The 14,148-nt window shown below is 32.4% G+C and overlaps 3 protein-coding genes across 3 annotated transcripts; 2 read left to right on the top strand and 1 right to left on the bottom strand.

The window, feature by feature from the left end:
• Window positions 1-3,489: 3,489 nt before the first annotated feature.
• Window positions 3,490-4,421, top strand: LOC116131467. The gene is made up of 2 exons (XM_031417116.1): window positions 3,490-4,010; window positions 4,167-4,421. The coding sequence occupies exons 1-2, from the start codon at window positions 3,518-3,520 to the stop codon at window positions 4,193-4,195; spliced, it is 522 nt and encodes a 173-aa protein (XP_031272976.1). The 5' UTR covers window positions 3,490-3,517; the 3' UTR covers window positions 4,196-4,421.
• A 1,419-nt stretch (window positions 4,422-5,840) lies between these two features.
• On the top strand, window positions 5,841-6,704 carry LOC116131402. Its single transcript, XM_031417048.1, has one exon. It carries the CDS (start codon window positions 5,841-5,843, stop codon window positions 6,426-6,428), a length of 588 nt encoding a protein of 195 aa, XP_031272908.1. The 3' UTR covers window positions 6,429-6,704.
• Window positions 6,705-8,741: 2,037 nt separating this feature from the next.
• On the bottom strand, window positions 8,742-13,921 carry LOC116131425. Its single transcript, XM_031417073.1, has 8 exons — window positions 13,801-13,921; window positions 13,550-13,676; window positions 13,181-13,210; window positions 12,188-12,286; window positions 11,192-11,315; window positions 9,818-10,124; window positions 9,653-9,707; window positions 8,742-9,053 (listed from the first exon to the last, which is right to left on the bottom strand). The coding sequence occupies exons 1-8, from the start codon at window positions 13,914-13,916 to the stop codon at window positions 8,979-8,981; spliced, it is 933 nt and encodes a 310-aa protein (XP_031272933.1). The 5' UTR covers window positions 13,917-13,921; the 3' UTR covers window positions 8,742-8,978.
• Window positions 13,922-14,148: the final 227 nt, after the last annotated feature.

Below are 14,148 nucleotides of genomic sequence, written 5' to 3' on the forward strand. Positions count from 1 at the left end.
GAGAAGGTAAAATTATTTTGGCTTCAACAAGAAAATGTCCATGTTAGCGAGTTATTACGTACTCATAAGATAAAAGATGTGGTAACAATTCTAAAGTATAAATTATTGTCTTAAACAACTTTAGATAAATATTTTATTTCATCTTAAATTTTTAATGTAATATAACATTTTTTTTTTTTTTTGTAATATACAGATATTTATTATTATGTGGAGGCAAATTCTTTAAAATGGGGCTTAGAAAAATTATAACTTATTACAATCTAGAGTTTATTCTTATTTATAACTATCCCAAATTAGAATTAGAATTTTTTATGACTATGGAGAGTTTATTCTTATATAGAGTAACACTATAATGAGGTTTTTAATATTTTTTTAACGAGAAGAATGAATTAATTAAAAGTATAATACGAGTTTTTCACGATTATCAATTAGATAATATATATAGAAGAATCTCTCTATAGTTATAATGTTGGGACCAATTAAATTTATTACTATAAGGAGGTTATAATTTAATAGAGGTGTAGTTACAAAAATTATTGTTTTCATTTTTTATTTTATAATTCATGTTTTAGTAGTATTAGGATTTCAATTCATTGTTTTAGTAGCATTAAGATAGCACAGAATTGGATATCAAAGAGTCACTGTAAAATTGAGTTATCAGATTCGACAACTTCACTGCACTGATCAAATAGATATTAATATCTTCCTCAATAATCTAAATGAGCAACTAGTCATGTATGTTTTAATGGAAAAATAAATCATTACTAAAATTAGATAAGAAGAGGAAGAAGATAATCTTGAGGATGATAATATGGAAATACCAAAAGTTTCATGCCAACAAGCTTTAAACATGCTTGAGAGTTAGAAATATTTTGACTTCAATAAGAAGGTGTTTATGTTGATGTACCCGCAAGATAAATGATGTAGTAACAACTCTAAAATATAAATATTGTCCCAAACAACTGTAGATAAATATTTTATTTCATCTTAAAACTTTAATGTAATATAATATATATTTTTTTATAATATACATATAATTATTATTATGTAGAGATAAATTCGTTAAGATGAGACCTAAAAAAATTATAACTTATTACAATGTAAAATTTATTCTTATTTATAACTGGTCTAGATTATTGAATTAGCTTAAAAACTTACCGTTGAGTCAATTTCTATTGATTTCTAAAATGTTCTAAATGGACCCACAAAATTGAGTGGTGGCAATTAGCCACGATATAAAGGATTAATACAACAGTAAAAGACCGAGGGCTGCGCAAAAGCTTATCATCTTGCTAATATAATTGTTGATATTTCAAGCAATTTGGCCTACTTGATGAATAATTACACTATTTTTCTAACTTAAGCCACTGAGCAAGTCTATATTTTATTTTCAACAGTCCAACCTCATCTGTAATATCACTGTCAGGAATCTTGAGGGGGGCAAAATATATACATTTTTATCATTTTTAAGTGCTCCTTTGAAAAATGTAAAATTGTTTTCAACTTGACATTTTCTATACAGTTGTGATCAAACATTACGCTTTTAATTATTGGGATTTTTTTTTTTTTTTATATATATTTGTCACGTTCTACTTTGGAAGCGAATGTTTGGTCCGTTTATAACGTATGAGTCTAATGAGATATTCTAATAGACTTAATATGATTATTCTATTGTTCATAATAATTTTTAATAATCTAGGCTGATGATAAAGTGTGGGCTCTGAGACTTATTGGGCCTATAATAAAAGGGCTCAATAAGTTAATATAATATTGGCTAGATCTCCTCTCCAGGGCAAGACTTAAAAATTGTCATTGGCTGTGTTACTGGAAAAGAAAACAGGTCACTTCAATCAGGAATTAAAGAATTAAGAAATGATAGTACAAGCAAGTATTTTGACAATCCCTCAAATTCAATTCTTTATTCTATAATCTATACGTTCATTTTGGTAAATTGAATTCATTATTTATAGTGGTAGGTGATGACAAAACCTTTTCCACCAAGGACAATGATTATTTCTCCTACTAAAATACGTACTTCAATTGTTAATAACTAAAATGAACTCTTGTTATTAATGTATATTTTATTCGCCTCCACCTTTTAACTTGACCCTAGTTATTATTTTCTTCTTAATTACAGTTTTATCCTTTACCAAGACTTTAAATCATTTTATACACCATCCATTTAAAAATATTTGTTGCTATTAATTTAAATTTTTTATTTCCTTTCTACATCGTAAACCCTTATTTTATTTTGAAATAAATTTGATCAATAGCATATATGTATTCAATTCTTTGAGTTTATTTTATCATAGTTTATTGTTTCTAACGTTACAAAATTTATAAGTATGTTATTTAAAAAAAAAAAAAAAAAAAAAACAGGTGAAGCTAATGTGTAAAAATTGTTTATATGCTTGATTTATATATTAAATATAGATAAATAAAAAAAGTATATATAAAATAAAAATTGAGAAAGTATAACATGAGTAATAAATATATATAGATAAAGATTATTTAGTAAATGGATGAAATTTATTTAAACATTTAGATATGTTTAAAAATTGAGTTATACTCCTATTATAAAGAAGTCTTGTAAAGATTTTTATACAAAGTGATGTGAATGAAAAAGTGAATATAAAGTCTAAAATTTCCCCTATGCAGTAAACAAAACCCTACGAAGATCTTAAATTTTGAATTTTGATATTAATTCATAGTACATATATAAAGGATTAAACTAACTACTAACCTTATGTTTGGATGACAAGAATTTAACCATTTAAGTGAATTACGTAGAAGTATAATCACCTATTACATTTATAACTTACCTGACTCATTAAATTTATAATGTGTTTAATGGATTTCAATGATAATGCGGACAAACTAACCTGAAGTCTCAAGTAAATTAAAAAAAAAAAAAAAAACTAATTTGAAAAGCTAATTAATAATAGCTGATAAATCATAATCCAGCAATTTGCAAAATGCTGAAATGATATATAAAAATATTACTTGTGGCTTTTCATTCACCAACTAATAGATTTCAAATGAGAAACTGAAAATTTATATTATTATTTTAAGTAAAAAAAATTAAGCTACCATCTCATATATAAATTTGAGGCGCGACGGTGACTAAAACTTAAAAAAAGCTAATTTTTCCTGTTTCCGATGTAAAATTTTCAACTAAAGTTTAGTTGATGGTAATTAAGTAATTGGAAGGAACAAAATCCACAATTTAAAAATAAATAAATGTAAATAAATAAATGCCCTTCTCATGATTTGACAGAAAACCAGGGAGCAAAAACCTGGAACAGAAAGAGAAAGTTTACCCTTTTGTTTTTAACTTGTATTTTCGCCATTACATCCCCGTTTTACATATTTTATATATCATTTAACTCCTCGAGATTCCCAAACTTAAAACTCTTCAATCTTTCACTCAAACGGTTAAACCCTTCCCAAAACCAACGGCCATTTCTTACTCTCTCTATCCAGTATCCACAAACTCAACTCTCCACCTCCTCCATCAATGGCAGACTATTCCCCCCACCACCATCACCACCAGCAACACCAGAACCACAACCTTATCCCCAAAGAAACCGCCCTCCAAGCCTTAAACACAATCATCCAACTCCACTTCGAAAAAACCCTGGAGAAAAAACGAGCCATTGACCTCCAAAAAAAGGAGCTCCACAAACTCTTCCTCCTCTTCTTCATTTTCTTGAGCCTCGTCTTCATGGCTGAGGCTCAGTCCCCCCGCCTCCAATGCCGCCACTGCTGGGTCCCCATCACGCTACTCTCCCTCGCCCAGTTGATCTTTTATGTTTCTGTGGCTCAAACTCTCAGGTGCATCAATGGGTTCAAGTACCAAAGGAGGTGCCACAAGCTGACTTTGGGGTTGGCGACCGAGAAGCTGAGGGAGATAAAGATGAGAATGAGTAATGGAGAGTTCGGTGAAGGGTTTGGAGAAGATAGTGGGGAGTTTGAGATTCACTATCAGGAGCCTCCGGAGAGTTATTTTGGTAAGTTTAAGAGGAACTGGGCTCTGCATTTCAGTTTCTTGATCTTGATTTATGGTTTTATGGTTTCAACTTCTGTTGTAATTCTTTGCTTTTAGTATAATTTGTGATGCTTTTTATGAAAATCTTTGAATACTTTTTTCTTTTTTATTCTTCAAGAAAAGTTTAAGTCTTCAAGAAAAGTTTGACCTTTCGAAATTCTTAAAGAGGGACAATATTAATGACACAGTGAAGATGTGCTGAATTGTTTTCTTGTTTGGATTTGAAACTTGAAATTCGAAATCCAAAGTGTGGACTGTGGAGACTCAGAGATTGTCAGTACCTGCAATGCAGTCCATTACAGCTCTCATATTTCAATGGTTCCCTTTTTTAGGTTAAGGCTCTCTGTAATAGTAATACATTTTATATTTTAATACAAAGGTTTATTTTATTTTCGTTGTGAAATCATTTAGTTTAAACTCATTTAAAGGATTTTTGATAATTCTGGAAGGAGTTGTTATAAACGTTTAGAGGGATTTTTAATAATGATATAATTCTAAGCAACTTCATGGGAAAAAATGGAAAGAAACCCTTGAACACAAAATACTTTATTTCTATGATCAATAAAATTCAATGAGTTGAGAAGAAAGTTAAAAAAAATTATTTTGAGAAGAATGTTAGCAAGATACTCTTTCTCGCTGTATGCAAAAGATAAAACCTCCAATTTCTTTTGTTTTTCTCCATGTATTTTCCAAGATTTTAATAACCAATCCGAGGTGAAACCCCGGCAAAGTGGCTGGTATTGAGTTGATCAGTTGAACCAGTTTGACCGGTGGATCGACCGGTTGAACTGGTTTGACTGACGCCCGTCGGTCAAACCTATGTTTAAAGGTTTAAAATTTAACAAAAATGCCTCTAAAAATTACATATAAGTCCCTATATGTTTAAAATCTCACAAAAATACCTCAAACACTACCTCTGGTGTCGACAAACTAGGCCAAATAGGTCTGTTTCAGGCAACGACAACTCTCTCCATTACCACGAAAACACTCTCCTTAGCTTCCTGACCAAAACCCATCTCACTTCTCCCCCGTTCGCTCCATCAATCGTCGACAACAAGCTGTTGTTTTGGTCGATTGATTTTTGCCCTTTTCGATGGATTCACTCATTGGAAATCACTCCCTTCACCACCTTTGGACTCATTGGCACTTCCTCTCTAAAAGCCCCAACATAATTGCCATTGTATGCTCGTCAATCATCATCCATAATTATAGGGTCAATCATCATCCATAATTATAGGGTTTAACGTGAATAGTTAAAAGTGATAACCCGCCCAATGAAGACCCCATGTCTCGATTGAAACTGGGCTAGGTTGGATATCAAAACATTGGTATTTTCAGAAAAGTAAAGAGAGTATTCTTAGTATTTATCGTTAACACAAAAATATTATGTTATAATTATAAATTTGTAATACTATTTATATATAATCTGTTTAAAACTGAATGTGCAAGTGTTGGATTAAGATTTAATTGGTCCAGGCCCCAACCAAGAGGTTACTTGCTCATGACACAATAAAATAAGGTTATAAATATTTTTAAANTCTTGATTTGACAGAAAACCAGGGAGCAAAAACCTGGAACAGAAAGAGAAAGTTTACCCTTTTGTTTTTAACTTGTATTTTCGCCATTACATCCCCGTTTTACATATTTTATATATCATTTAACTCCTCGAGATTCCCAAACTTAAAACTCTTCAATCTTTCACTCAAACGGTTAAACCCTTCCCAAAACCAACGGCCATTTCTTACTCTCTCTATCCAGTATCCACAAACTCAACTCTCCACCTCCTCCATCAATGGCAGAATATTCTCCCCACCACCATCACCACCAGCAACACCAGAACCACAACCTTATCCCCAAAGAAACCGCCCTCCAAGCCTTAAACACAATCATCCAACTCCACTTCGAAAAAACCCTGGAGAAAAAACGAGCCATTGACCTCCAAAAAAAGGAGCTCCACAAACTCTTCCTCCTCTTCTTCATTTTCTTGAGCCTCGTCTTCATGGCTGAGGCTCAGTCCCCCCGCCTCCAATGCCGCCACTGCTGGGTCCCCATCACGCTACTCTCCCTCGCCCAGTTGATCTTTTATGTTTCTGTGGCTCAAACTCTCAGGTGCATCAATGGGTTCAAGTACCAAAGGAGGTGCCACAAGCTGACTTTGGGGTTGGCGACCGAGAAGCTGAGGGAGATAAAGATGAGAATGAGTAATGGAGAGTTCGGTGAAGGGTTTGGAGAAGATAGTGGGGAGTTTGAGATTCATTATCAGGAGCCTCCGGAGAGTTATTTTGGTAAGTTTAAGAGGAACTGGGCTCTGCATTTCAGTTTCTTGATCTTGATTTATGGTTTTATGGTTTCAACTTCTGTTGTAATTCTTTGCTTTTAGTATAATTTGTGATGCTTTTTATGAAAATCTTTGAATACTTTTTTCTTTTTTATTCTTCAAGAAAAGTTTAAGTCTTCAAGAAAAGTTTGACCTTTCGAACTTCTTAAAGAGGGACAATATTAATGACACAGTGAAGATGTGCTGAATTGTTTTCTTGTTTGGATTTGAAACTTGAAATTCGAAATCCAAAGTGTGGACTGTGGAGACTCAGAGATTGTCAGTACCTGCAATGCAGTCCATTACAGCTCTCATATTTCAATGGTTCCCTTTTTGAGGTTAAGGCTTTTTGTAATAGTAATATTATTTGTAATACATTTTAACACAAAGGTTTATTTTATTTTCGTCGTGAAATCATTTAGTTTAAACTCATTTAAAGGATTTTTGATAATTCTCAGCAACTTCATGGGAAAAAATGGAAATAAACCCTTGAACACAAAATACTTTATTTCTGTGATCAATAAAATTCAATGAGTTGAAAAGAAAGTTAAAAAAAATTATTTTGAGAAGAATGTTAGCAACATCCTCTTTCTCGCTGTATGCAAAAGATAAAACCTCCAATTTCTTTTGTTTTTCTCCATGTATTTTCCAAGGTTTTAATTACCAACCCAAGGTGAAACCCGGCAAAATGGCTGGTATTGAGCTGATCAGTTGAACCAGTTTGACCGAAAGATTGACCGGCTGAACCGGTTTGACTGACGCCTATTGGTCAAACCTGTGTCTAAAGGTTTGAAATTCAACAAAGATACTCCTAAAAATTATTTATAAGTCTCTATAAGTTTAAAATCTTGCAAAAACACATCAAACACCACCTCTAGTGTCGACAACCTAGGCCAAATAGGTCTATTTTTGCCATTTTCAATGGATTCACTCATTAAAAATCACTCCCTTCACCACCTTTGGACTCATTGGCACTCCCTCTCTAAAAACCCTAACATAATTGTCATTGTATGCTCGTCAATCATCATTCATAATTATAGGGTTTAGGGTAAATAGTTAAAAGTGATAACCTGCCGAACAAATACCCCAAGTCTCGGTTGAAGCTGGGCTAGGTTGGGTATCAAAACATTGGTATTTTCAGAAGAGTAAGAGAGTATTATTAGTATTTATCGTTGACACAAAAAGATTATGTTATAATTATAAATTTGTAATACTATTTATATATAATCTGTTTAAAATTGAAAGTGCAAGTGTTGGATTAAGATTTAATTGGTCGAGGCCCCAACCAAGAGGTTAATTGCTCATGACACAATAAAATAAGGTTATAAATATTTTTAAATTCTAATTTTCAAGTTAAAAGCAATCCTTTCTAACCCAGTGTTACTTGAGGATTTAATTCCAAAAGCATTTTATACTGTTGCAGCATATCAACTAAGCTATTTGTAACCTATTAAAGTTTAGATCAACTCAATAAATTCAATGTAAGTGGTTGGAATGTGCCAGGCTTTGGTGAGAAAGACTTGAATATGATTGTTATTGCATATGATGATGCCAAACCAAACTTTTGGAATGAGGTCTTGGACTTTAAATTCCAGGTCCTACTTGTCTTCACAAAACGACTAATTACTCACCAAGTTGTCGTGTATTTATTGGAAAGAGATCAAACAAAAACAATTGTGAAGGAGAAAGTTTAAGCTGTGTCGAGCGCACAGAATCAGGTTATCAATATGTTCATCCAATAAAATCATATTGTAGAATGCATCTATTACAAAACTCAACAAGCTGTGTACTTTTGTAGAGAGATCAAACAAAGAAAATTCGAGATATATAAGGAGAAAGTTTAAGATGTGTCCAGTGCATAGAATCACGTCATCTATATATCCATCCATAATATCATATCACAAAATACATCTAATAAAAAAACTCATCTATCATAACCATAGTTAGATTTAAAAAAAAAAAGAAAAAAAGAAATTAAACACGTATAATATCACGTTATTAGGATAGACAAACGGGTGACATGCAACGTTTAATTATCGTCCTCTAGTTCACATCAAATAACATTTAATAAAAGATTTCTGCACAAACTACCTAATACCCTGTCAAATGTTAATTCCTTTCATTCTAATAGAAGGTTTCCATCCATTGGGCTCTTAACTCTCCATCCTGTAAATCCCCTTCTATGAAAAGCTCTAAAGGTGGTTGGTACCGAAGCAGAAGAAAGCATTTATAGTCTAATTACTAGTGTTCAAGAATCATGTACTCTTTGTCTGCATTCTTGAATGTAAGTTAAAATACGGAAAGAACTAGTCGTTACAGGTTAAAGTCATTTAACTCCACATTAATTTTGGAAAATGATTACCAAAAATTCTGGTTAAAGTCTATTAATTTTATATTTTATTCAACTTGCACCAGTGAATCAGCGCAATGTCAGAAATGTTATCCTAGTACATTGCTATGGAGCAGAGAAAAACGGATAAAAAAAATTGAAGTTAATCATACAGTGAGGCGAAAAGAAAAAAAAAAACGTACATCTTTCCTTGATCGCTGTCAATCCCTTTTTGAAAAGAAAAGCTTGCTAGAAGCTACATGATTTTGACAAATTCCTAAACTTCAAACTGAGGAGAGAGCATCACAGAGTGATTTGTATGCATTCGCACACAATTTGAATTTTTCTTCAGCCATTGCCTGCAAATATGCATAGAGGTAATGTGAGATTCAAAATGTAATGAAAAAATAAAAATTTGAATAAAAAAGAAGTAAAGGAAAATCTTATAAGCAGGAAAAATTAATGGCTGCAATGTCCTAATTTACAGTCTCAAGTTGATCCAATAGGTTGTATTGGGCATAGTGTATGAGGATTACGTCCTTTAACATGAAACACTATATTTGCAAACTAAACCAAACAATTCAGAAACCGAATGCTATTTGGTATGCTAAATTCTGAACAACTAATTCAAGTATGCGCTGTATTTTCTTTCACTATGCATGTAATATTTCGTTTTCAGTAAGTACATATACACATAAAATGTTCAAGTTTTACAGTGATCAGATAATAGTAGAATGAAAAATTAAAACGAATCACCAAACTGAACTGAACTTCATTTAAGTCTAACATTCATTGAATGGTAATGATCTCAAGGTAATTTGATAATAATAAAGATAAAAAGTGGTCTATCAAAGTAAATTCTCAAATTGGACATCCATGTAACAATTAGATGCAGAAAAGTAGTCAACAACAGAACACATTGAACCTTTTCTCACGACCAGAATTTTTACTAACTAACCTGTGAAGGGCCTTGGTGTTTATCTGGATGCCATTTTAAAGCTGATAAGCGGAATCTGCAAGGAGAAAGCTAATAAGCTCAAGAACCAATAAAAACAGAAGGCAAAATACAAGATCAAAATGTCCACTTCTGCTTTAAGTTGGACAAGACAACTGCACTGCTTACGCATTTTTAACATCTTCTATCTTTAAAGGACCTCTTCGAGGAAGGCCGAGGATTTTTCTGTCAGAATATGATCCTACACCACAAAACTCGTCATCAGACTCGGTGTCACTTAGAGTCTTCCAATTTTTAGTTCTTTGGTTTGTCCTGTTTGAGTGCTCTCGCCACTCAAATCCAGATGATGAACTTTGGAAAGAGGAGTCCTCCCGTCGATGGTAACTCCAAGTATACCATTTGCTCCTGAATCTTTCTTGGAAAATTGATTCGGGATCATCAAAATCCTCAGGAACACTCTCTCTTTTCAACTTACCTGTACAAGTAATATAAGGAAGCATCCAGTTCATAAATAGTCATACTAAGCTACAAATTTTTTGCACCTATACAAACAATACAACTGTACCTTATTGTTTAGTATTTAAATCTATTATTACGTTGATTTCATTCTCTTGCCACCATAACAGTAATATTACTAGCAAATATTTGGAGCGAACATTTAGATAACTAGCATTAACTAATCACAGAGGTTAAATTTTTCAAAAACAACACCTGGCACGAGTAAGATAATTTCCATAAGGTACCAATGGTCTAATTTCCAGTTTGTACAATGAATTTCATGGCACCAGATTAACAGGGTTGTCCTCCATCTCCCATTATATCTTAATATTAAATATGCACGTCTAATAACCATGAAGAAAGCAAGAGAATAAGAGAACCAATTCTGTAGGCTTTACTCCATAATTAGGTTGATATTCTATTTACAGTATTTAAAATGTTTGTTAGGTATTATCCTGTAATAAAAATTGTTGCTGTTGGGGTCAGGAGAACTTTCTAACAGAAATATTGTTTGGGAGTAAGAGTTGACATCCTCTACAGCCACCACCACATGTGACAACTTCATCACAGAAATTGATTAAAACTTTTTTTTAATAGGTTTGTTAAGACCAGAATATTAGGTAGAGAAGAGGTAGGACCAGCAAATATAGAGAATAGGGAAGTCATAGAAAGAAGGGGAGAACCAAATTAAACTAAAAAAGTAACAATAAAACTCGAATCTCAAAATTCTGAAAGTAAAATACTTCCTAACATAACAACTAGAAATCTAGTATTTTAATCCCACATTAGAAAAACTTATTAATAATAGATGGGGGCATCATCCAGCTTACAAAGCACAACGATTATAATATGTGCATTAATCTTGTAAACTTTGGAACACAATGAAAAAAATGGTCATCCTAGCCAGAATATCATAATCAAAATTGAATTTCATGAAAGTAAGATTGGAAAGGAAAAAAGTGTAACAAAGGATAATAGATTACTGCAGGGTAATTTAAAATATAAATTTGAAAAGAATAGAAGTCAAAGAATGAATAAGCTCACGTTTCATTTTCTTACGGGCAGATTTCCCTAAATGTCTAGAAGAAGAATTAGGTCTGCCTTTCGTATCCAATTCAGCATCCCATCCGCTTTTCCCATCGAATTTCCATATTGGGTGGTCTTTATTCTAGACAGAAGTATAAAGCAATGCACACATCAGTACACAGAAAATTACTATTGGAGTTCTAAGTAGGATATTGGATGGACAATTTAAACTTATGCACAAGTAGGAAATGGGTAGTGGCAACCCACAGAATCACAGTGAGAAGAATTAACGAAATTCTAATAATACTTTTAAGCATCGCATGGCATCCAAAAGCTCAGTGTATTACATAGCATTTATTATGATTTAACATTTTCTTGAAAAGATAACAAATCACCATGTACAAGATTGCTACTAACTTTTTCCACCTCAAAGGGCATGTTAAGATCATGACTTTTTGTACTCGAATTACAGGTAAATCAACTTAAAGTCATCAACTAATTTGGGGTCTCTAATCACACTCCATAAGAATGCTATAACAAACCAAAAAGTTCATTTGACTTTTATGCCAAAAGTTACATGTTACATCAAATTATGAAAAACAAAACAATCCAAAAATAGAGAAAGTTTGATAATATTCTATTGCTTTCGAGTCCAAATAAATAAAGATAGAGAGAATCATATATATGGTTCAGCTAGTAGCTTTCCCACCAAACAACTGCTTTTAGTTTGCTAAATATGCAGCAGATCTTTTGCTTTTCTTTGTTGAAAATTTGAGAGAGAAGTAAACCACCAGAAAATTGTTATACAAGATTGGAAGAAATGTAGGTTCTCATAGACCTTAAGTTTACAATATGATTGTGAAATCCCTATCCATATTACAAGCCTGAAATTGGATATCTTATAGCAATCCAAACCATTAGAATAAAAGAAATTCCCCAACCAATTTTACTTAAGCACAAAGTTTAAATCAAACAATAGAGCATCACCAAAGTAGGTGTAGCACAAAAATTTACCTGAAATGAGACTCTTGTCGATTCACTTGTGAAAAGAAGATCTTTTAAAGCTTTCTTGGCATCGGCACGCTTTTGACGTATTGTATATCTTATAGAAGTCTGGTGTTCAAAGCTTGCAGGGTCAGGTAAAAATTAAATGGGAGAGATATGGAGGAACAGGAGCATGCAAAGAATTCATTACAAGAATACATGAAGATTAAAACACTAGAAAAATTTGCTACATACCAAATTGCAATTTCTTACAAAGCACTACCGAGGTTACTGCAAAGAATTCATTACAAGAATACATGAAGATTAAAACACTAGAAAAATTTGCTACATACCAAATTGCAATTTCTTACAAAGCACTACTGAGGTTACTCAAGAAAAGAAATTATCTGACACGGTAGAGTCATGGACTCAGAGCTTAGAAAAAGTTAAACAACCATCCATCTACATGAAAAAAGTGTCTCTCATCTCAATTATTTATAGAAACAATTCGTTTTTGTAGGCCTAACTCTGTTAACAAAAATTCAAGAATGCCCATTCTACACCAAATTCGGCTCATATATCAGCATTAAGATGCAAAGACAGGATGAAGTGAAAAGCAAGACTCCTAGCAAAAAATTATCAAAACCACAGATCATATATATTAGGCCCTTAATAAGATAAGTATATGAATTTGAAATTCTTAGGTGCACACATATGCAGTTTAAAGAAGTGCAAACCAAAGGCAGTCAACGTTCGCCATGATATTTACATTCAGTTAATTTAGCAAAGGTTTTGTGGTTATCCAAACTTGAAAACAATTAGTATATGAATAATCCAAAGATCAAATAAGGACTGCATATGCATAAAGTTCTAGAAATAAATGCCATTACTCGAAATAACTCAGGTTGCTCAATCTTGCAATTTGATATTTATAAACTATTAATATAAAACTTAGCATTTAAAAAAAAAAAAAAAAAAAAAAAAAAAAAAATCCTATAAGCTGATACAAATAAGCATATATACCTTAGATGGTTGTTGAGCTCTACTCTCATCCTGCAAAAACATTTCAACTTTCAAAACTTTCTCATACAAGATAAGCAAAGTTGAAAGAACATATAAGAATATATAATAGTAATAACAATAATAATAATAGTAATGATAATGAAAACATTTTCACAGTTAAAAACCAATCACTAATTATAACTATCAATGTATTCACATTAGAATGATAAGAGCCTACTAAGATAAATTAATCACAACTCTCTTAGCTCCCTTAAGCTTCAATCTAACGTAACATAAATCTTCCAATGCTATTCTACACAAAATTCAATCTTTTTATTTCATAAAAATCAATACAGGTACATAACAAGAACACCAAGTAAATATACTCACAGCAAAAGCATTCCATTTGTTCTTCCCTTTTTCACATGAAGTAGGTGTCGAATGAAAAAAAGCAGAACATTGGGTTGACAAAGCTGGTGCTGTGAATGAATTCTTCAAAAACAACACATTTTTCCATCTGGGCATTTGCATAATCAATGAATTAAAAACTAGACAAAAAAAATATTTCTTGTTAATAAAAATGGGCTATTGTTGCGCAGATAAAAGAGATGTTTTTGTGGGTGAAAAAAGAATCTTTTTGCCTCCAATTAGGGATTGACCGCAAGTAGGGACGTAAAGTCTTCGGTTTTGCGGTCGTTAGAGTGAGAGAAGGCCGAGGTTTTCTCGCTGGCTCTGCCGTTTTCTTCTTTGCTTTCATGGGATGTTAAGTTCTAGGGTCTGTAAGATCAGGCAAAGGATTTGGGCTGGATTTGTGGTTGTTTTATGGGCTTTTTATTGGGCTAAAAAGCCCATTCCACAATTTGAACCCGAACTTGGGCTGGATTTAAGGTTTCTTTTGGGCTTTTTATTGGGCGTAAAGGTTCATCCACATTTTTAACACAAATTTAAAAATTATAGACAATATATAGTACGAGACGACTGTAGCATGA

This window comes from Pistacia vera, unplaced genomic scaffold (assembly GCF_008641045.1).
Source record: "Pistacia vera cultivar Batoury unplaced genomic scaffold, PisVer_v2 Contig233, whole genome shotgun sequence".
NCBI classification, from domain to species: domain Eukaryota; kingdom Viridiplantae; phylum Streptophyta; class Magnoliopsida; order Sapindales; family Anacardiaceae; genus Pistacia; species Pistacia vera.